Below are 23,481 nucleotides of genomic sequence, written 5' to 3' on the forward strand. Positions count from 1 at the left end.
CAGGAGGATGGATGTGCTGGAAATGAGATGTTTGAGGACAATGTGTGGTGTGAGGTGGTTTGATCGAGTAAGTAACATAAGGGTAAGAGAGATGTGTGGAAATAAAAAGAGCGTGGTTGAGAGAGCAGAAGAGGGCGTTTTGAAATGGTTTGGGCACATGGAGAGAATGAGTGAGGAAAGATTGACAAATAGGATGTATTTATCAGAGGTGGAGATAACGAAGTGAAGTGGGAGACCAAATTGGAGGTGGAAGGATGGAGTGAAAAAGATTTGAGCGATCCGGGCCTGAACATGCAGGAGGGTGAAAGGCGTGCAAGGAATAGAGTGAATTGGATCGATGTGGTATACTGGGGTTGACGTGCTGTGTAGGTATGTATATTTGTGTGTGTGGATGTATGTATATACATGTGTATGGGGGTGGGTTGGGCCATTTCTTTCGTCTGTTTCCTTGCGCTACCTCGCAAACGCGGGAGACAGCGACAAAGCAAAAAAAAAAAAAAAAAAAAGTATATGTATGTAAGTAGGAGAGATGGCCAGAGAGCGTTATTGGATTACGTTTTGATAGGCACGTGAAAGAGAGACTTTTGGATGTTAATGTGCTGAGAGGTGCAACTGGAGGGATATCTGATGATTATCTTGTGGATGCGAAGGTGAAGATTAGTAGAGGTTTTCAGAAAAGAAGAGAGAATGTTCGGGAGAGGAGAGTGGTGAGAGTAAGTGAGCTGGGGAAGGAGACTTGTGTGAGGAAGTACCAGAAGAGACTGAGTATAGAATGGAAAAAGGTGAGAGCAAAGGACATAAGGGGAGTGGGGGAGGAATGAGATGTATTTGGGGAAGCAGTGATGGCTTGCGCAAAAGATGCTTATGGCATGAGAAGTGTGGGAGGTGGGCAGATTAGAAAGGGTAGTGAGTGGTGGGATGAAGAAGTAAGATTATCAGTGAAAGAGAAGAGAGAGGCATTTGGACAATTTTTGCATGGAAATGGTACAAATGACTGGGAGATGTATAAAAGATAGAGGCAGGAGGTCAAGAGAAAGGTGCAGGAGGTGAAAAAGAGGGCAAATGAGAGTTGGGGTGAGAGAGTATCTTTAAATTTTAGGGAAAATAAAAAGATGTTTTAGGAGGTAAATAGAGTGCATAAAACAAGAGAACAAATGGGAACATCAGTGAAGGGAACTAATGTGGAGGTAATAACAAGTAGTGGTGATGTGAGAAGATGGAGTGCGTATTTTAAAGGTTTGTTGAATGTGTTAGATGATAAAGTGGCAGATATAAGGTGTCTTGGTTGAGGTAGTGTGTGAAGTGAGAGGGTTAGGGAGAATGATTTGGTAAACAGAGGAGGTAGTGAAAGCTTTGCGTAAGATGAAAGCCGGCAAGGGGTGGGTTTAGATGGTATTGCAGTGGAATTTATTAAAAAAGGGGGTGACTGTGTTGTTGACTGGTTGATAAGGATATTTAATGTACGTATGGCTCATTGTGAAGTGCCTGAGGATTGGCGGAATGCATGCATAGTGCCATTGTACAAAGGTGAGTGTTCCAGTTACAGAGGTATAAGTTTGTTAAGTATTCCTGGGAAATTATATGGGAGGGTATTGATTGAGAGGGTGAAGGCATGTACAGAGCATCAGATTGGGGAAGAGCAGTGTGATTTCAGAAATGGTAGAGGATGTGTGGATCAGGTGTTTGCTTTGACGAATGTATGAGAAATAGAAAAACAAATGGATTTGTATGTAGCATTTATGGATCTGGAGAAGGCGTATGATAGAGTTGATAGAGAGTTGAAGGTATTAAGAATGTATGGTGTGGTAGGTAAGTTGCTAGAAGCAGTGAAAAGTTTTTATCGAGGATGTAAGGCATCTGTACGAGTTGGAATAGAGGAAAGTGATTGGTTCTCAGTGATTGTTGGTTTGCGGCAGGGGTGCTTGATGTCACCATGGTTTAATTTGTTTATGGATGGGGTTGTAAGGGAGGTGAATGCAAGAGTTTTGGAGAGAGGGCAAGTATTCAGTCTGTTGTGGATGAGAGGGCTTGGGAAGTGAGACAGCTGTTGTTTGCTGATGATAAGAGCTGGTGGCTGATTCAGGTGAGAAACTGCCGAAGCTGGTGACTGAGTTTGGTAAAGTGTGTGAAAGAAGAAAGCCGAGAGTAAATGTGAATAAGAGCAAGGTTGAGGGACAAGTCAATTGAGAGGTAAGTTTGAATGGAGAACAGCTGGAGGAAGTGAAGTGTTTTAGATATCTGGGAGTGGATTTCGCAGTGGATGGAACCATGAAAGCAGAAGTCACAGAGTGGGGGAGGGGGCGAAAGTACTGGGAGCGTTGAAAAATGTGTGGAAGGCAAGAACATTATCTATCTCAGAAAGCAAAAATGGGTATGTTTGAAGGAATAGTGGTTCCAATGATGTTATATGGTTGTGAGGCGTGGGCTATAGATAGGGTTGTGTGAAGGAGGGTAGATGTATTGGAAATGAGATGTTTGAGGACAGTATGTGGTGTGAGGTGGTTTGATCAAGTAAGTAATGAAAGGGTAATAGATATGTGTGGTAATAGGGAAAGTATGGTTTAGAGAGCAGAAGAGGGTGTGTTGAGATGTTTTGGTCACATGGAGAGAATGAGTGAGGAAAGATTGACAAATAGGATGTATTTATCAGAGGTGGAGATAACGAAGTGAAGTGGGAGACCAAATTGGAGGTGGAAGGATGGAGTGAAAAAGATTTGAGCAATCCGGGCCTGAACATGCAGGAGGGTGAAAGGCGTGCAAGGAATAGAGTGAATTGGAACGATGTGGTATACTGGGGTTGACATGCTGTCAATGGATTGAACCAGGGCATGTGAAGTGCCTGGGTTAAACCATGTAAAGTTTTGTGGGGCTTGGATGTGGAAAGGGAGCTGTGGTTTTGGTGCATTATGCATGACAGCTAGTGACTGAGTGTGAACGAATGTGGCCTTTGTTGTCTTTTCATAGCGCTACCTCGCACACGTGCAGCGGAGGGGGTTGTCATTTCATGTGTGGCGGGGTGGTGATGGGAATGAATAAGCGCAGACAGTATGAATTATGTACATGTGTGTATATGTATGTGTCTTTGTGTGTATATATATATGTATACGTTGAGATGTATAAGAATGTATATGTGCGTGTGTGGACGTGTATGTATATACATGTGTATATGGGTGGGTTGGGCCATTCTTTCGTCTATTTCCTTGCGCTACCTCGCTAACACAGGAGAGAGCGACAAAGTATGGTAATGAAAAAAAATATATATGTATGGATGGAATGATGAGAGGAATGAAAGCAAAACTAGGCAAAAAGGGTGCAGAGTTGGAGTGTGAAGGTGAGATATGAGGGATAGTGGCAAGCCTTTTTTATGGATGCTACTGTGTAGTTTGCCGAGTGTGAAGGGAAGTTGCAGAAGGTTGTTTTATAATGTGTTTAAGTGTAGGTATTTGAAGGTAAATTTAAGTTGAAGTAATGGTGTTTGAAAGGAAACATAGTGAAAGTATAGATTTTGTAAAACCATAAAGAGTGAAAGAAGAGCGTACTAAATTGTGCTTTGGATATGGGGGGGGGGAAGACTGGAAGAAGTGAAAGAATTTATGTAGGAGCTGTGTGTCAGGGAAGTATGGTGATGTGGAAGGAGAGATAAAGGAGAGAGCAGTACAGGGTAGAAGATTCATTGGGTCCCTTGATTGAATAATGAAGGGTAGAGGTGTAAGTATGTGAGAAGATTAAGGGACAGCATAGTCCTTAAATCCCAGGCCTATGCAGCTGAAACATGGACATGAAATGAGTCACAGACATCAAGAATCTAGGTTGTGGAAATGAACTATTTGAGAACATGTGGTGTGACTAGATTAAATGAAGAAAGAAATGAAGGGGTGTATGAGAGAGGTGTTATGGCAGGGAATGCAAAGGGAATGAATTGGGGAGTGGTAGAATAGGTGAAACTTAATGCTTTGAGGTGGTTTGGACACGTGGAAAGAATGCAAGACAAGGAGTTTACATGGAGAGTGTACGATAGTACAATTAAAGGGGATGGTGAGTGGAAGACCGCCTATGACATGAGCAAATAGGGTGGAGGAATATGAGAGGAAGAGAAATTGTGAAAGAATTCGTTTAATGGCGTATGCAAGGGGAGCATGTAAGGACAGGGATGAGTGGAGACTTTTACCATGGCCTCCCCTTGATGGGAGTTCCTGGAGGGAATGGGCATCAGAGTTATAGATAGATAGATACCTTGTAAGTGTCCCGGTTAACTCTCATGTTTTTGATGAATTCTAGTGGTCTTCTTTTCATGGTGCTGCCAGTATTGGAATAATATTCCTTACTCCATGAAGATGTGTAGATAATCATCTTGGTCTTTTCTTTTCTATGCCTACAGAAGTATCCTTTTGGCCAAAACTTGCCCAGAAATGAACCTGTCTTTATAAGGAATAAACAATAATGGTAATTGCTGGATATAATCACCTTGTAGCTTTTACTTTGAAAATGCTTTTTATCCAAACAATGTTGCTTGGGAACTAAGCTGTGATACATTTATCTTTGCAATACTCATGCTGTCTTCAGAAGGAATCCTACCAATTTTCAGTTGCTTCCTAAAGATATCATCTCTGTAGGAAGTTAGTTGCTTTCAGGATTTTTCTCTTGCACATGTTTAAGAATGGTTCATGCGGTGAGATTTTCCTGTGACTGACAGTCTTGGTAACCGACTTGCAAGCTACATTAAGGTAGTATTGTTTGTTTTTCATGAGTTTCTGGTATTTGAAACTTTTTGATGATTAAGATTGCGCTTGTCTGATTGTGACAGCATGTCCATGAAAACATTTTTTTTTTTTTTTGTCTCTTTCTGTAATTCATTGGATGTGAAAATGACTCATCACTAAGTAATGAAGGATCCTTGTATTTCATCATGTCAGGTCAGAGGTCGGATATTTCTTGAAATTTATCTCTTTAGCCATCAAGTATATTTAGCTGGCTAGTGTAGGTAGCTGTAGGTCATTGTAAAGGAAAATGCATATATATAAATATATATTTGGAAAAGAGAATGACATTGCATGCATTTAGTGGTATATCCATAACTCATTTGTGGCGTGGAAAATCGGATATGCAAAGAATGTTTAGGGGAGTGTGGTGCCTACAGGTACAATTCTTTCATATGTAATCTACTTATGAATGATTACCCACCTAATCTTTCTGGCTTCTTTAATTGTAATTGATGCCCATGGTTTAGCAGTTAGTGTTGCTAATTGTGATGCATTCACAGGCCACCTGGGGTCAAGTGTGTAGGTTTGAATCATGGTTCCAGAAGTCTGTCCACAGTCAGCCCAGCTGTTCATCCTCCCATAGGGGTTGATCATTAAATTTGGTACCAGGTTTATGCCAGAGTATGGGAAGGAGTGAAAAATATTTTGCATGATCAGGGCCTGAACATGTACGAGAGTGGAAGACATATACTGGATGTAGTGAATTTAAAGGATTAGCTGTACAGGGGATGACATGCTCTTGTTAGACTGTACCAGGGCATGTGAAGTGGTCTGGTTGTTGATAACAGGCTGTGGTTTTGGTGCACTTCATATGATGGCAAGACAGTGGATATGAGCTAAAGCTCCTGGCTCTACCTCACTGATAGAAGAAAATGCAGGCAAGTATGAAAGAAAATATATCTCTCTTACTTGTTTATTTCCCACTTGAGCGAGGTAACATCAGAAACAGGTGACTAACCTTAATGATAAAAAAATCCTTGCTTTTGTTCTTTATCTTCATTTTTTGGAAAGAAATGCTGTTAACTGTTATCTATGATATTGCTGGCTTAACATATTTGTGAACCATATATGGATAGACTTACATTTTTACGCATTTTGTTAGGATAAGAATGCTTTTATGCAGCTGGAAAGAAAAGGTCATATAGAAGTGGACAGAAAAGTATTTAGTATCAAAGGGTTGCTGGTGTTGTAATGATCCTGTTCTTTCAGAACCTTTTCGTATATGATGATGAAGAATTAGTGGTCCTGCAACCCAAGCATACTTATGGAGGGAGAAGAAAACTTGCCAGAGCACCTCCTGCTCAGGCTGAGAAGATGACCATGGTGAAAGGAGGAAGCCTTGAAGAGAAAGGAAGCATTAATAGTGATAACTGTCAGCTTCAGCAAGGAGGAAGGAATCGGCCTCCGCAGAAAGAAAAAAATTGGATCCAAAAACAGAGATGGGAAACGAATAAAGTAAGAATGAAAATTTTACTTTGTGTGGAAATGTAAGGCGAGTGGGATGTGGAGGCAGTGTAATTGTTCAAATTAGAGTAAGCAAGAGAGGTGAATGGCTTTATCGGTATAGGTTTTCGTGGAATAAATTTTGAAGAAAGTTGGTTAAGGAAGAAAATGTAAAAAAAATTGCTGAATGGTAGTATGAATGGGGGGGGGGGGTCAAAAATTTGAATTGTATAGTTTTGAATAGATGGCTGAAATGATGGTGCTTATAAACAATGGGAAAGCCGATGAAGATCTTGAAAGAACATTGATGAGAATTTAGAAAATAATTTGCTAATTTGGAGGAAGATGAATGACTATAAAAGAGAGGTGATTTTAAAGAATGAGGCTGTTTGATGCATGTAAATCTGGAACCATGCTAGTGACAGGATGAAGTATGTATGAAATGAAGTGAATAGTTAAGAAAAGTCCTTGTATATGGTGATATCACTTTTGGCTTGATGGCATTGGAGGTTAGAGGATATAGGGAACAGGAAGACATTACTAAGTACATTTAAAAAATGGAAAAGCTTGTGTATGGATGGATTGCTGAATGAAAAGATGGGTGGGGTAATTGATGTGTAATGGGACCTGGAAAGTGTGTGTCAAAGCATAGAAAAGAGGTCATTTGCCTAGCATCTAGATAAATATTAATAGGGTATTATTGTAGAAATGTGAATATGTTAAAGGATAGATGAATTTCATGTAGGTGAAGAACAAGATGAATTTAGGAAAGGAAGAGGATATGTAGACCTGACTTGTGGACTTTAATAAATCGTGGAGAAAATTCTAGAGGAAAAGGAAGTAACAAAAGCTTATAATGAAGTTAGGAAAGGTCTTTAGGAAGAATTTTGAGTGTTGAGAAAAGCATTCGATGTGACCAGGTATTAGTGATGGGTGATCTAAATGTGAGGGTAATGTGGCAGTGGATTGTATGATTGTGATGCATAGGGTATGCAGAGTTATAAACAGATATTATGAACTTTTGGGGTAGTGTGCTGATAAAGGACTGGCAGTTAGGAATTTCTAGTTTAATTAGAGATATACACATATGTATGTGAATAGGAGAGATGGTCAGCAGGCATTGTTGGATTTCACATTAACTGGCTGTTGTGTAGAAGAAAGACTTTTGTATGTAAATGTGTAGAGAGGGGCACTTGGAATGATGTGTGATCACTATCTTGTGGAGGTGACGGAGATTTGTAGAGGTTTTCGGAAAAGAGGGAACAGTGTCTGGGGTACGAGTGGTGAGATTAAATGAGGTTGGAATAGAGACTTGTATGTAAAAATACATAAGAGAGGTTGAGTGGAGAATGGCAGAAGATGGGAGCAAATGAAGCAAGGGGAGCAGGTGAGGAATGGGAGGTTTGGAGGGAAGTGGTGTTGGCATGTGCTAGAGATGCATGTGGCATGCAAAAGGTGGGAGGGGGGCAGAGTTGAAAGGGTTGTGAGTAGTGGAGTGAAGAAGTTGCTTGTGAAAGAGAAAAGAGGCATTTAGGCACTGCTTTTTAAAGGGAAGGAATGCAAATGATTGGGGGATGATAAGAGAATGTGGCTGGAGATCAAGAGGAAGGTACAGGGGTTGAAAAAGAGGGCAAATGAGAGTTGGGGTGAGCATGTATCTAAACTTAGGGAAAATAAGATGTTTTGGAATGAGTTGAATAATGTGTGAAAGATAAGAGAACATTGGTAAGGATGCAAAAAAGGGAAGTAATAACTGGAGTGGTGAAGTGAGGAAGAGATGGAGCAAGTATTTGGAATGAGTCTTAAATGTGTTTGATGAAAGAGTGGCAAATGTAGTGTTTAGGTCAAAGTAATATCCGAAGTGAGAGTCATGGAAAGTGGTTTAGTGAAGAGGGAAGAGGTGGTGAAATCCTTGTGTAAATGAAATGTGGCAAAGCAGCTGGAGTGGATGGTATTACACTTGGATTTATTGAGAATGGGGGTGACTTTGTTGATTGATTGATAAGGATTATCAGTATGTATAGATCATGGTGGAGGTGAGGTGAGGTGGAATGCATGTATGGTACCATTGTGTAAAGGTAAGTGGGCTAAAGGTGAGTGTTCAGACTACCGAGTTTAAGTATACCTGGTGAGATGTAGGGTATTGATTGAGAGGGTAAAGGAATCTACAGGGTATCAACATGGTGAGGAGCAGTGTTGTTTCAGAAGTGGTAGAGGATGTGTGAATCAGTTGTTGCTTTAAAGAATGTGTGAGAAACTTGGAAAAACAGATGCATTTGTATGTAACATTCATGAATCTGAAGGGCATATAGAGGGTTGATAGAGATGCTTTCTTCAAAGTCTTAAGAATATACAGTGTAGGAGGAAAGCTGCTAGAGGGTGTAAGGCTTGTGTAGGAGTAGGAAGAGAGGAGAAATAATGGTTCCCGGTGAAGGTTGATCTGCCGCAGGGATGTGTGATGTCACCACAGTTATCCAGTTTGTTTGTGGATGGGATGGTAAAGGAGTTCAATGTGAGAGTCTCGAAGATGGGGGCAAGATTGTAGTCTGTTAGGGATGAGAGGGCCTTTGAAGCACATGAGTTGTTGTTAGCTGATGATGCAGCACTAGTGGCAGATTTGTATGAGAAACTGAAAGAAGTTGGTGACTGAGTTTGGAAGAGTGTGTGAAAGGAGAAAATTGGGAGTGAATGTAAATAAAAGCATGGTTAATGAGTTAAGCAGAGTTGATGAATGTGTTAGTTGGGATATGCATTTGAAAGGAGAAAAATTGGGTATGGCAGCAAATGGAACTGTAGAAGCAGAAATGAGTCATATGGTGGGGAGGGGGCAAATGTCCTGGGAGTACTGAAGAATGTTTGAAGAGAGAGAAATGGCATCCACTTTGCATGCACCTCATCTGCCATGTTGTCAAAATATATCATTCCTTGATATTTGAATTATATTTGATATGTTGTGTTTCCATGCTGTGTTTAAAGACTAAGTCTGGCAGATGTGATTTATCATCCTCCCTGGTTCTGCTGTATTCATCATAGGAACTTGTATTTCCTTAACTATCTCCATGAACATCAAAGATTCCTTAGTCTGTTTCCCTGTAATTGAAATCTTCCATTATCAGAAGTTTACCATCTCTAGGAGGATGTGTCTTTGCTGCTTCCTCCACCATCCTGATTGTTCCTGATTGTTTACTGCAGGTTCTTGGAGAGCTTAGACTAACAGCACCATTGTAAACCTCCTTCCCTCTTTGATTTTACTCATTATCTACTGTCTGAAATCCATATCCATTGATGCTTCCTAGAATTTAATATTATACTTTAGTAAGAGAACCAGTCTCCATCTCAATTTTGTCTATCCATATTTGCTAATGGTAGATTTGTTTGACTTTAGCTCTTTGAATTTTGTCTCCACCTCGCATAATGTTAGGGTTGATGCCTCTGATATAGTCTTTAAGCTCTCCTCCATCTGCATTTTTATGGTGATCCTTCAGTCAAGGGGACGTGCTACTGATTCATAGGTCAAGCTTCCTTGAGCTAGAAGTGGGGGTTTTGTTCCTCCATCTGGCTTAATCTGATTGCTCTCATTTTCTGTTTTTTGTCAGTTTTTAGCTCTCATTCTTCTCTTTGTTTGTCACTTCTGGCAAAGAGTCCTTTGAACTCTCCTTTTTGGCAATTTTTATCGCATCCTTAGGTATCTCATGGCTAAATGTCATTTGTATCATGTTTTTCCCATTGGCCTTCCTCATGTTTTTCTTTTTTTCCAATTTTCCTAACTTTTATTTCTTGACCTGTGTATGTCAGCATCATCACATCAAGTAGTTTCATGACTTGCTCTTCTTCTATGGCTTCCCTTTTCTCTTTGTTCCGAAGAAGTTCCTCTTTCAGCCCAGGGATCATCAAAGGCTCGTGTGTAATAACATAAACCAGTACAGCTTCCCTCTTTTGTGTAGATACACCTTACTTTTACCTCCTGCAGTCATGCAGTGTCCCATCCTTGTCTTTAATCTTATCTGAAATACATGTATTCTATGTGACACAGCTGTTTTGATTGGTCATTGCCTAATGATAATAATGATAATGATGATGATCGTCGTCCTGGGGATAGGGGAGAGAGAATACTTCCCATGCATTCCCTGCGTGTCGTAGAAGGCGATTAAAGGGGATGGGAGCAGGGGGCTAGAAACCCTCCCCTCCTTATATTTTAACTTTCTAAAAGGGGAAACAGAAGAAGTCGTGTGGGGAGTGCTCATCCTCCTCGAAGGCTCAGATTGGGATGTCTAAATGTGGGTGGATGTAACCAAGATGACAAAAAAGGAGAGATAGGTGGTATGTTTGAGGAAAGGAACCTTGATGTTTTGGCTCTGAGTGAAACAAAGCTCAAGGGTAAAGGGGAAGCGTGGTTTGGGGATGTCTTGGGAGTAAGTCAGGGATTAGTGAGAGGACAAGAGCAAAGGAAGGAGTAGCACTACTACTGAACTAGGAGTTGTGGGAGTATGTGATAGTTTAAGAAAGTAAACGCTGATATGGGTAAAACTGAAAGTGGATGGAGAGATTGGTGATTATTGGTGCCTATGCACCTGGTCATGAGAAGAAAGATCATGAGAGGCAATTGTTTTTGGAGCAGCTGAGTTAGTGTGTTAGCAGCTTCGATGCATGAGACTGGGTTATAGTGATGGGCGATTTGAATGCAAAGGTGAGTAATTAGGCAGTTGAGGGTATCATTGTCATACATGGGGTGATCAGTGTCGTAAATGGAAATGGTGAAGAGCTTGTAGATTTGTGTGCTGAAAAAGGACTGGTGATTGGGAATACCTGGTTTAAAGAGGGAGCGTTATTGGATTGTGTTAATTGATAGGCGCATAAAAGAGAGACTTTTGGATGTTAACGAGCTGAGAGGAGCAACTGGAGGGATGTCTGATCATTATCTTGTGGAGGCAAAGGTGAAGCATTGTAGAGGTTTTCAGAAAAGAAGAGAGAATGTTGGGGTGAAGAGAGTGGTGAGAGTTAGTGAGCTTGGAAAGGAGACTTGAGTAAGGAAGTACCAGGAGAGATTTGAGTGCAGAATTGAAAAAGGTTAAACCAAATGATGTAAGGGGAGTGTGTTAGGAATAGGATGTATTTAGGGAAGCAGTGATGGCTTGTGCAAAAGATGCCTGTGGCATGAGAAAGGTGGGAGGTGGGCAGGTTAGAAAGGGTAGTGAGTGGTGGGAGGAAGCAGTAAGATTGTTAGTGAAAGAGAAGACAGAGGCATTTGGACGATTTTTGCAGGGAAATAGTGCAAATGACTGGGAGATGTATAAAAGAAAGAGGCAGGAGGTCAAGAGAAAGGTGCAAGAGGTGAAAAAGAGGGCAAATGAGAGTTGGGGTGAGAGAGTATCATTAAATTTTAGGGAGAATAAAAAGATGTTTTGGAAGGAGGTAAATAAAGTGCATAAGACAAGATAACAAATGGGAACATCGGAGAAGGGGGCTAATGTGGAGGTAATAACAAGTAGTGATGAAGTGAGAAGGAGATGGAGTGAGAATTTTGAAGGTTTGTTGAATGTGTTTGATGATAGAGTGGCAGATATAGGGTGTTTTGGTCAACGTGGTGTGTGAAGAGGATCAGGGAGAATGGTTTGGTAAGCAGAGAAGAGGTAGTGAAAGCTTTGCGGAAGATGAAAGCCAGCAAGACAGCGAGTTTGGATGTTATTGCAGTGGAATTTATTAAAAAAGGGGGTGATTGTGTTGTTGACTGGTTAGTAAGGATATTGATTGTATGTATGGTGAAGTGCCTAAGGATTGGCAGAATGCATGCATAGTGCCATTGTACAAAGACAAAGGGGATAAAGGCATGTTCAGATTACAGAGATGTAAGTTTGGTGAGTATTCCTTGGAAATTATATGGGAGGGTATCGATTGAGAGGGTAATGGCATGTATAGAGCATCATATTAGGGAAGAGCAGTGTGGTTTCAGAAGTGGTAGAGGTTGTGTGGATCAGGTGTTTGCTTTGAAGAATGTACGTGAGAAATACTCAGAAAAGCATATAGATTTGTATGTAGCATTTATGGATCTGGAGAAGGCATATGATAAAGTTGATAGAGATGCTTTGTGGAAGGTATCAAGAGTATATGGTCTGTGAGGTAAGTTGCTGGAAGCAGTGAAAAGTTTTTACCAAGGATGTAAGGCATGTGTACGAGTAGGAAGAGAGAAAAGTGATTGGTTCCCAGTGAATGTCGGTTTGCGGCAGGGGTGCGTTGTGTCTCGACGGTTGTTTATGGATGGGGTTGTTAGGGAGGTGAATGCAAGAGTTTTGGAGAGAGGGGCAAGTATGCAGTCTGTTGTGGGTGAGAGGGCTTGGCAAGCGAGTCAGTTGTTGTTCGCTGATGATATAGCGCTGGTGGCTGATTCGGGTGAGAAACTACAGAGGTTGGTGACTGAGTTTGGTAAAGTGTGTGAAAGAAGAAAGCTGAGAGTAAATGTGAATAAGAGCAAGGTTATTAGGTTCAGTAGGGTTGAGGGACAAATTGATTGGGAGGTAAGTTTGAATGGAAAAAAACTGGAGGAAGGGAAGTGTTTTAGATATCTGGGAGTAGATTTAGCAGTGGATGGAACCATGGAATTGGAAGAGAGTCACAAGGTAGGGGTTGGGGGTGAAGGTTCTAGGAACGTTGAAGAATGTATAGAAGGCAAGAATGTTATCTCGGAGAGCAAAAAAATAGTGGTTCCAACAATGTTATATGGTTGCAAGGCATGGGCTATAGATAAGGTTGTGCAGAGGAGGGTGGATGTGTTGGAAATGAGATGTTTGAGGACAATATGTGGTGTGAGGTGGTTTGATCGAGTAAGTAATGAAAGGGCAAGAGAGATGTGTGGTAGTAAAAAGAGTTTGGTTGAGAGAGCTGAAGAGGGTGTACTGAAATGGTTTGGTCACATGGAGAGAATGAGTTAGGAAAGATTGACGAAGAGGATGTATGTGTCAGAGGCGGAGGGAACGAGAAGTGGGAGACCAAAATGGAGGTGGAAGGATGGAGTTAAAAAGATATTGAGTGATCGAGGCCTGAACATACAGGAGGGTGAAAGGCATGTAAGGTGTAGAGTGAATTGGAACAATGTGGTATACCAACATGCTGTCAATGGATTGAACCAGGGTATGTGAAGCATCTGGGGTAAACCACGGAATGTTTTGTAGGGCTCGGATGTAGAAAGGGAGCTGTGGTTTCGGTGCATTACACATGACAGCTAGAGGCTGAGTGTGAACAAATGTGGCCTTTGTTGTCTCTTCCTCACCCACATGCAGGGTTAGGGGGGTTGCCATTTCATATGTGGCAGGGTGGCGAAAGAATGGATGAAGGCACCAAGTATGAACATGTATATATGTCTGTGTATATATAGGTATGTATACGTTGAAATGTGTAGGTATGTATATGTGCGTGTGTGGATGTTTATGTATGTACATGTGTATGTGGGTGGGTTGGGCTATGCTTTTGTTTGTTTTTTGTGCTACCTCACTAATGTGGGAGACAGCGACTTAAGTACAGTGAATAAAGAATAAGTAAATAAATACTGATAATAATGATAGTAATAATAATAATGATAATCCAAGGGTTATTCACCAAAAAAGTATAATATGGTATGTTGCAGTACATAATGTCTTGGTTTACGATATTCCTACCTTTATAGCAAATGATTTCCAGTATGAGTGAATGAAAATATTTTTGAAGATCAAATAGTATAAAACAAGTAAATACTAAAAAAGTTAGAAGTTAGAAAACAGCAAAGGTAAATATTAAAGAAATTGAGAATCATACTTAACATTAAGTTTTCTATGTATGATGTACTTGAATTTTGATAACGTGTTCTACATCTTATAGACCGCAATAACTGTTTACTTCTAGTGTCTCTACCATGTAAGTTATACAATATTTGTGGTTGCTGGTTACATTGTTTGTCAGATTATAGGTGATTTTTTCCAAATTGTATTGATAGTTCATCTCTCATTTCATATAATGACAGGGTGTTCAAGCTTGCTAAAGCAGTTTCATAATTTGTATACCGACTTCTAAAGATAACTTTGAAACATCATTTCTGAATGCACTAAAGATGTGAGTGTTTTGCCTGAGTCAAGCCTGGGTGCCATAATGGGGCTGCGTACACTAGGAATGTATGTATAAACCAGCTTTATAATTTGACATTATTTCCTTACTAAAACTAGAGTTTTGCTTGGTACGAAATAAGCATGCACCTGTTTGCTTTTGTGACCATACGTTCAACATGATCATTCCGACTGAGAGCTGAGCTAATGTGCAAACCTTACAGTTTACAGCTATGGACTATGGTTAAGTTATATCCATGTAATACTGAGTGTACAAGAGCATTGGGTTGTTTTAATGGTAACCTAGACATAACCTCACATTTAACAGGGTTTGGTGTCATTTTGATATTGATGCTTAAGATCATCTAATGTGATTTGTGTTGTGAAGGTCATTCTGTCAGTAACAAGTTATGTTGCCCCATTTAGATCACCTATGGTAATTTGCATTGTGAGGGTTATTCTATCGGTAATATCAACACTCTCTCAGAAGGTAAGATTGTCGACATATTTTACATGAAAGTTCGAGTTTCTACAGATATCATTGATAACAGCTAAGAATATGATTGGTCCTAACTTTGTTCCCACAAGTTATGTTGTCCCATTTAGAGATGGAATCTTGGTATTTCTCTTTGCTTATGCTCAGATAGGAAATTTGCAATAAAGGCTAGTAATGAGGACGGGCAGCCCAAAAAATATAGTTCCAGAATTGCAGATTTCTGATCAGTGCAATCAAATGCTTTATTAGAATTAATTCTATCCTTTGCATCACATGTTTTCCTGACTATGCTGTTTTCTCTTGACGTTGCTAGTCTGGGCCAGAATCCTCTAACGTCTGCTCCTCTTGTATTACTTCATCTCTCTGTTATTTACCATCTCTGAGTAATCTCTTATTTCATACTTCTCCACACCTATTTTGTACATTTTTCTTTGAAAATGGCTCTTCCTCTGCCATCCCTGTTCCCATGATGAGCTCGTCCTCCATTCTTTTTTTAATTTTGTCATATTCTGTCGCAGGTTTATTCTGGTAATCCTCATCTGATAGTGCTTTCTGGCAGTCTTCTTGGTTCCTTGCAGTAGTTTAATTTCTTTACCTTGTCTTCTTGATGTTATATTCTTAGCATTATTGTTTTTACTTCAGCCATAGTGAGGGTGCTGCCCTGTCTAATTACTGGCATCTTTAATGTTCCATAAAAGCACTGAAAACTTTTTGCTTCCAGGTTTTTTTTACTAGAGTTCCTGGTATCATATATCAGCTTAATTTCATTACCAATAGATTTGCCTTCAGAAATTTCATTCCTTTTTTATTTTTTTTTTTTACTCCAAGATTTTTCTTCTCTCATTGAGTTATATTTAGGGATGGTCTGTGTGGGGGTTAGACAATAGGCATAGTCTAGATATAGGAGCAAGTGTGTTCCCCTGCTTTAGGTTACAAAACCTTACTTGTTTAGTTCATTTTGCTAATGGCCTTATTATGCTTTCCCAAATGTCTGGGAATAATGTTATTTGCTTTTAGGGTCAAAATTACAAAAAAAAAGATTCTCCACAGCTGTGATATAAATGCTGGCAGCCATTGCAGTTGCCAGTTGGTTTGATCATTTCTAATTTTCATAGTCTTGTTGTTTTATCTTTTCATTATTCTCTGAAATAATGCCTAGCAGTGCATTACCTTTTTTTTTTAGTGTATGATTGTGGATGGTTTAAAAGGATTAGGATAGTGAATGTCCTGAGTGGCAACTACCTTGTTCAGTAGTGAATACACTTTTCCCATCAATCCTGCCTTGATTTATTAATTGCTTTGCCACTGTTCTGTTACCTGTGAAATAGGTACTTCTCCAGAGTAGTATCACTAAAACTCTCATGCTCCCTACTTTTACTAATGACATTGCTACTGCCATTATCATGAACATATGGCAAATGATAGGTTGGTTAAGATGAATAGACATAGAGTTGAAGACACATAGGGGTGAGGTAGGCTGCAGATGTGAATGGCTGTTGTGTGATTTGAGTAGGGATAAAAGAGAATGCCAGAGGATTTCTTTTTTTTATTGTATAACCTCAGAACCCCCTTTTATGGGGCCCCTGCCACTTTAAGTAATAGTGAAATGGGACTCCATTAGAGTGGAAAAGCAGTAAGTACTTATTTAACCATGGAAGTTCATGTTTCACTTCATCGCACTGGATATGGTTTGATTTTAAGATTTGAGAGGCTGTGGTTATGTGAACCACCCCATAAAGTTGGAATAGAGCTGATAATAAGTTTGACAATAAGGGATATTATGTGCCAGTTTACACAAAATGGTTAATGAGAAATGTTTGAGAGCACTTAGATGAGACTGCTGCCCTCACAAATGGTATGGATCTCGACCATGACTGTGCCTCTGATTTATCAAAGGAGCTTGAAGACTTCTTGTGGTTTGAGATATTTACAGATTTATCAAGAGACAAAGATGCATGCCACATATGTAACATTGGACAGCTTTTTCAGGGGGCATTAGATAACTTTTCCTGTTGAAGTAATTGCTAGATAACATGATTCATGGGTATGGTGTAGGATAAGCCAAGCACCCACCCTCCTCCTTCCCAGTAGCCCTCATAACATGCCATTTCTACTCCACCACCACCTCAAGTACTCATCACCACATTTTAAAGTCTGTTGAATGTTGGCAACACTTGTTAAATTGGATAATTCAAAAAGTGATGTAGATAACCTTAGGTCCTCTCTGTCTCCCTCCCAATAACTCCCATTCCACCTAATCCCACTTCATCAGCACCTGAAGCTCTGATTACCATGTTTCAGTACAGTGCTCTTTTAGTAAATTTTCTCTAAGTATCACCTTTATGGATAGTAAGCTTAAACTTTAAGGTACACTTAAGCTTTAAAGTACAATCCAAACATGGGGGTTATCTCTAGAAAATTTTTGGTCAAGAATGTTACCCCCTCCTTATAACATAGGTTTCAGTGTTCCACTTGTGATTAATTAGTGTTGTTTCAGGTTGTCCAGGAACCTGTTGCAGGTTAAAGCTTTATTTCAGGTACTGTTCAGCTTTAACATAACAAGCATAGCTAAGTAGACTATGATAGCAATTTTCAGTAGACTGTGAGTTGATTGTCTCCAGTCTTCCACTCTATTACCTCCACCATAATTGGCATACCAAAAGAACCAGAAGTGAAGTTGAAAAACTAGAGCCCTTGCACTGCTGTAATATGTATTTTAGTCCATTATTTCCAAAATTGTTTTCCATTTTAGTTTGCTAGTTCTTCAGATTTCAGGAAAAAAGTGGATGATGAATTTGTAATTTAATGTTTTTGTTATTTGAAGTATTTTATCTTTTTCCTAAGGTGTTCCTGCCCCTTTTAATGCTTACAAAATACTTAGGGCAAGTAGGTGCTACTAACCTCCACCTGCTTCTGGTAATGCCATTACTGAAAAGTCACTGTCAGCAAGGTTGTATTATTATCATTGATTGAAAAGGAGCACAATCCCAGGAGGAAATTTCACTCTAAAGAGCCCCTCATTTTACAAGTGTTTATAGCACAGCCTTGAAGCTGCAGGAACAAAGTGAAAGGGGCCCTTTTTTTAATACAGTTATTTGAATAAAAATTCAGGAATAACATATTTTGTTACTGGATAAGATTGAACTAGTTTGGCTAATATATTTCCCAAAGTGCTGTCATATTTCGTAGGATCCATTAATTGCACGGGTATTTCTCCCTCATTTTATAAACCCAAGCTGAACAGTCTGTAAGATACTGCCTACTTTTTCTTATTAATCTAACTGGTTTCTCTTCTTTACAAGGAGGAGCTTGATTGTTCCTCTGTGTCAGAGTATGAGTTTAGGATACAACAGAATATTATAGAGAGAAAGAAGCTCATGGAGAATCTAGGGATCTTGAAAATAAAGGAAGACTTGAAGAACCTTCAGCCTCATCAGACCAGACATTCTTCAAAACATCATGATATTGATTTGTAAGTCGCATTTGGATTTGATGTATTATGCCATTTTTTTGTACTTCCCTCCTTTTGCTTTCCTGTATCTGTTATCTTCATTTTTTGTGTATGAAAGTAGTAGCGATAGTGAAGGAGCTTGGAAAACTGACCTATGTGCAAAGATACCAGGGTCTGAGGGGAAATGACATAGGACAAGAGAAATTAAGGCGAGAGAAGTGGAAGATGTTTAGAGAGGCAGTGCTTAATACTGAGCGCATGAATATCTTGGTGCTTATACACAAGATTACACACATGGCATAAACAGGAGCCTTACAAATTGATTGAAATTTCATTTCTGGATGTATAGTATCCATATTTGAGTATGTAGGACCTGCAAGGGTTGGAATTGCATGCGAGCCTTTTTCCGTGCATTACCTGGCCATAGCACACAACTTGAGCTCAGCAAGTTTTCTCTCTCTATCATGCACTTGATAGATTTTTATAGTGGCAATCGGTAGTCTCACTTTGTAATGGTGATATTAATACAATATTTACTAGCTTGTATGTAGTATCATAAGGGTGGATGTGTTGGAAATGAAATGTTTGAGGACAATACGTGGTGTGAGGTGGTTTGGTTAAGTAATGAAAGGGTAAGAGAGATGTCTGGTAATAAAAAGAGTGGTTGAGAGAGCAGGAGAGGATGTGTTGAAATTGTTTGGACACATGGAGAGAATGAGTGAGGAAAGATTGGCAAAGAGGATATATGTGTTAGGGGTGGAGGGAAGAAGTGAGAGACCAAATTGGTTGTGGAAGGATGGAGTGAAAAAGATTTTGAGCGATCGGGGCCTGAACATACAGGAGGGTGAAATGCTTGCAAGGAATAGAGTGAATTGGAATGATGTGATATACCAGGGTTGATGTTTTGTCAGTGGATTGAACCAGGGCATGTGAAGCATCAGGGGTAAACCATGGAAATTTTTGTAGGGCCTGGATGTGGAAAGGGAGCTGTGGTTTTGGTGCATTACACATGACAGTTACTGACTGAGTGTGAACGAATGTGGCCTTTTTGTCTTTAACTGGAGCTACCTTGCTGGAGGAGGAGAGGAGGGGGTGGATGCTGTTTCATGTATTGCTGGATGGCAACATGGAATGGCAGCAAGTGTGAATATGCACATGTGTATGTATGTAAATGTATGTATACGTTGAAATGGATATGTATGTATATGTGAGTGTATGGGCATTGATGTACAGTTACACCACCAATTTTTTTGCACTCTGTTCCAAAGCCTTGCCGGATTAGCCATTATGCTGGACCAACCGTGATCACTAAATAATGATTCATCAACACACCTCTAACCCACTAATTATACATCTCCCATGTGTCTAAAGTATACCATGGACTGCTAGAAATTTAAATTAAACAAATGTTAAATGTTTGAGCACCTTAAGATGGTAAGTCTGTCTTTAGATTGTTTGAATCCTGTGGGGTCTTCTTCGTCTTCTGTTGTTAGTGTTTTCCTAGGTGTGCATTGCCAGAATAATGCAGTTTCATCTGCAATATACACTGCTCAGGACTGAGGTGCTCGTCAGCTACGAGTTTCGCAAATTTGTCCTCATACTTGGCAGCTCCTTCGTGGCTTGGAGACAGCTTTTCTCCGCACACTTTATTCATGGAAATTCCATGACGCTTCTTGGATCTTTGAAGCCATCCTTCACTATAGTCCCGCTCATGTTGTAATTTAAGTTCTTTATGGAACAACTTATTCTGGTCCATTATCATGCTGCCTGACAAGTTCACTCCGACACTGTCGAAACCAATCCTTCATCACCCAATCATGCTGAGTACTCTTTTCATCTTTCATAGTTTTTCTAATTGTCATTTGCTTCTTGGAATCGCTGTCTGCATAGAATTTCAATATTTTCTCTCTTTGCTTCTTTATATCAGAAATAGTTGATGAACCATTAATGTAGATGTCACAGAGCTTATGCACCAAAACACCACAGTCCATTTTTTTCTACAGGTTTACTTTATCTTGGATCAATATGGACTGGTGTTTACGTTTGACACCATGACTAACACAGTACGTTTTAGGAGCCATAGCTGGGATTGAATTTAAGCAAAATAAGCTAGGAATCCACAGAATTGCAGCATCACCACCAACAAGTGCAGCGTAAAGAATGTAAAGTGCGCCCTACACACACCATCTGTGGCCGCCCAGTAAACTAGTCTGGTGGCCGCAGTAATTTCAAGTTCCCTCATGCAATTTTGAGCGGACTAAAGGAGTTGCCAAACCATCAGTAGCCGGAAGTTCGGTGGTGTATCTTTATATATATGTGTTTGTGGGTGGTTGGGCCATTCTTCATGTTTCCTTGCACTATCTCACTGATGCAGAAAACAGGTTAAGTATAATAAATATAAAAGTAAAACAATTTACAGTGAGAAATTTTGATTGGTTCTCAGTGAATGCCATTTTGTGGCATTGGTTTGTGGCAGGGGTGCGTGATGTCTCCATTGTTGTTTAATTTGTTTATGGATGGGGTTGTCAGGGAGGTGAATGCAAGAGTTTTGGAGAGAGGGGAAATTATGCAGTCTGTTGTGGATGAGAGAGCTTGGGAAGAGAGTCAATTGTCGTTTGCTGATGATACAGCGCTGGTAGCTGATTCTGGTGAGAAATTGCAGATGCTGGTGACTGAGTTTGGTAAAGTGTGTGAAAGAAGAAAGCTGAGAGTAAATGTGAATAAGAGCAAGGTTCAAGGGTATTAGTTGCAGTAGGGTTGAGGGACAAGTCAATTGGGAGGCAAGTTTGAATGGAGAAAAACTGGAGGAAGTAAAGTGTTTAGATATCTGGGAGTGGATTTGGCAGTGGATGGAACCATGGAACTGGAAGCGGGTCACAGGGTGGCACAGGGGGTGAAAGTTCTGGAACCATTGAAAAATGTGTGGAAGGAGAGAACATTATCTCGGAAAGCAAAATTGGGTATGTTTGAAGGAATAGTGGTTCCAACAATGTTGTATGGTTGCGAGGTGTGGGCTATAGATAGACATGTGCAGAGAGGGTGGATGTATTGGAAATGAGATGTTTGAGGACAGTATGTGGTGTGAGGTGGTTTGATTGAGTAAGTAATGAAAGAGTAAGAGAGATGTGTGGTAATGAAAAGAGTGTGGTTGAGAGAGCAGAAGAGGGTGTTTTGAAATGGTTTGGTCACATGGAGAGAATGAGAGGAAAGATTGACAAAGAGGATATATGTGTCACAGGTGGAGGGAGACCAAATTGGAGGAGGAAAGATGGAGTGAAAAAAATATTGAGCAATCGGGGCCTGAACTTACAGGAGGGTAAAAGGCGTGCAAGGAATAGAGTGAATTGGAACGATGTGGTATAGCAGGGTCGATGTGCTGTCAGTGGATTGAACCAGGGTATGTGAAGCGTCTGGGGTAAACCATGGGAAGTTCTGTGGGGCCTGGATGTGGAAAGGGATCTGTGGTTTCAGTGCATTATACATGACGGCTAGAGACTGAGTGTGAACGAATGTGGCCTTTGTTGTCTTTTCCTAGCTCTACCTCGTGCACATTCGGGGGAAGGGGGTTGTCATTTCATGAGTGGTGGGGTGGGGACAGGAATGAATAAAGGCAGCACATATGAATTATCTACATGTGTATATATGCATATGTCTGTGTATGTATATATGTATGCGTTGAAATATATAGGTATGTATATGTGCATGTGTGGACGTGTATGTGGGAGGGTTGGGCCATTCTTTTGTTTGTTTCCTTGCGCTACCTCGCTGATGCAGGAGACAGCGACAAAGTATAACAGTTATAAAAAGAAAAAAAAAAAAAAAGAGAAATAGTATCACAAAGTTAGTTTGCTTAAACACAGTAGTGCTCATCTTGGTAAACTCACTGTAATTGTGATATGGGTTAAAGATTAATTGTTTAGTATTAAAAGGAATCTTTTATGTATTAATGCATGTAAAACACAATGGAAGGCCAGGAATGGCATCAAAGATTTATCATAACATTTGCATGCAGCTGGATGATATGCTACACTCACCTTGGAGCTTTCAGAAGGGCTTTCCTGCTCGTGCAGAAATGTTAGACATGAATGTTAAGAGTGTGGCATGCAGCTGGTAGGATATGAACAGGAAAGGGTAGTGAGTGGTGGATTGAAAAGGTTAGATTGCCAAGAAAAAAGTAAGCTGTATTAGTGGTATCTGTAGGCTACAAGTGATGGGAGAAGTACAAGAGAAAGTGTCAGAAGGTCAAGAGGAAGGGATAAGATCTGAAAAAGAATAATTAATGTATGGGGAGAAAGCACTGATTTTTGGATAGAATAAGATTGCTTTAAAAGTTGAATAGTGTGAGAACAGCTACAGGACAAATGTAGAAGACAGTTAAGAGAGTGAACAGGGAAATAGTAGCAGACTAGAGGATTCGAAGAGGAGTAAGTGTTCTGAAGGACTGGTTAATTTGTTAGATAAGAGAGGCAGATGTGTGCTTTGGATGAGATGGTGACATGTCTTGGTGTATGGGACAGTGAGAAAAGAGAGAGAGGGTGAAATCCTTGCTTTAGATTAATTGTAGTGTTAAGAGTTGGTAGCATCACACTTGAGTTTCTCAAGAAAAGGATTGATTGTTTTTGTTGATTGGAGAGTAAGATTTTGAAAGAAATATATGGTCCATGATGATGTGCAGATGGACTGGCATGTATAATACCATTGTACTGAGAATTATTATACCCCCCCAAGATATCACATGATGATTTTATCAGATAATGAAGAGTCTTTTATTTTGTTTGTTCACATCCACTGCACTTACCTATTCCGGCAGTGTTGGTGAGTGTGGAAGATGCATTTTAAGTCCAGGAACGGAGATTCATTCAGGGTTGTAGATGAGTTCTCATTTGTTTTGATATTCTTGTTTTGTGTGATTATATGCCCAGTGTACCCAATTGAAAAAAGATAATTTTTTTCATTTTCATGCATTTGGGCAAGGCAAAAAAAAATGCACTGAATGTCTTAAAGATAGGTAGGAGGACATTTGCCCTGTTCCACTCCTGTAGCACATTGCATTTTTTCATTGATATCTTTGACAACATTTCAATATATTTTTCAAGTATCTCAGCACTTATTTTCAGTACATATGGAGAAATTTCCTCAAAACCATGAACCTTGTCTTTTTCAATGAGAACCTTGAACCTCATCTTTTCATCAGAATCTTGAGCTTTATATGGTTCAAGACCATTTAGTAGTCTTTTTTAACTCTTTTTCCAGATGTTATTT

At 39.9% G+C, this 23,481-nt stretch overlaps 1 protein-coding gene across 2 annotated transcripts in view; it reads left to right on the forward strand.

The window, feature by feature from the left end:
- The window catches only part of LOC139746155 (uncharacterized), a 69,155-nt gene that overhangs the window by 11,892 nt on the left and 33,782 nt on the right, over positions 1 to 23,481 (forward strand). For both annotated transcript variants that reach the window (XM_071657021.1, XM_071657020.1), the window contains exons 2-3: positions 5,970 to 6,215; positions 18,071 to 18,240. In XM_071657021.1, coding sequence (XP_071513122.1) covers positions 5,970 to 6,215; positions 18,071 to 18,240 — 416 coding nt within the window. The remainder of the gene's footprint in view (positions 1 to 5,969; positions 6,216 to 18,070; positions 18,241 to 23,481) is intronic.

The sequence above is a fragment of the Panulirus ornatus genome, chromosome 64 (genome assembly GCF_036320965.1).
Source record: "Panulirus ornatus isolate Po-2019 chromosome 64, ASM3632096v1, whole genome shotgun sequence".
Lineage (NCBI taxonomy): Eukaryota > Metazoa > Arthropoda > Malacostraca > Decapoda > Palinuridae > Panulirus > Panulirus ornatus.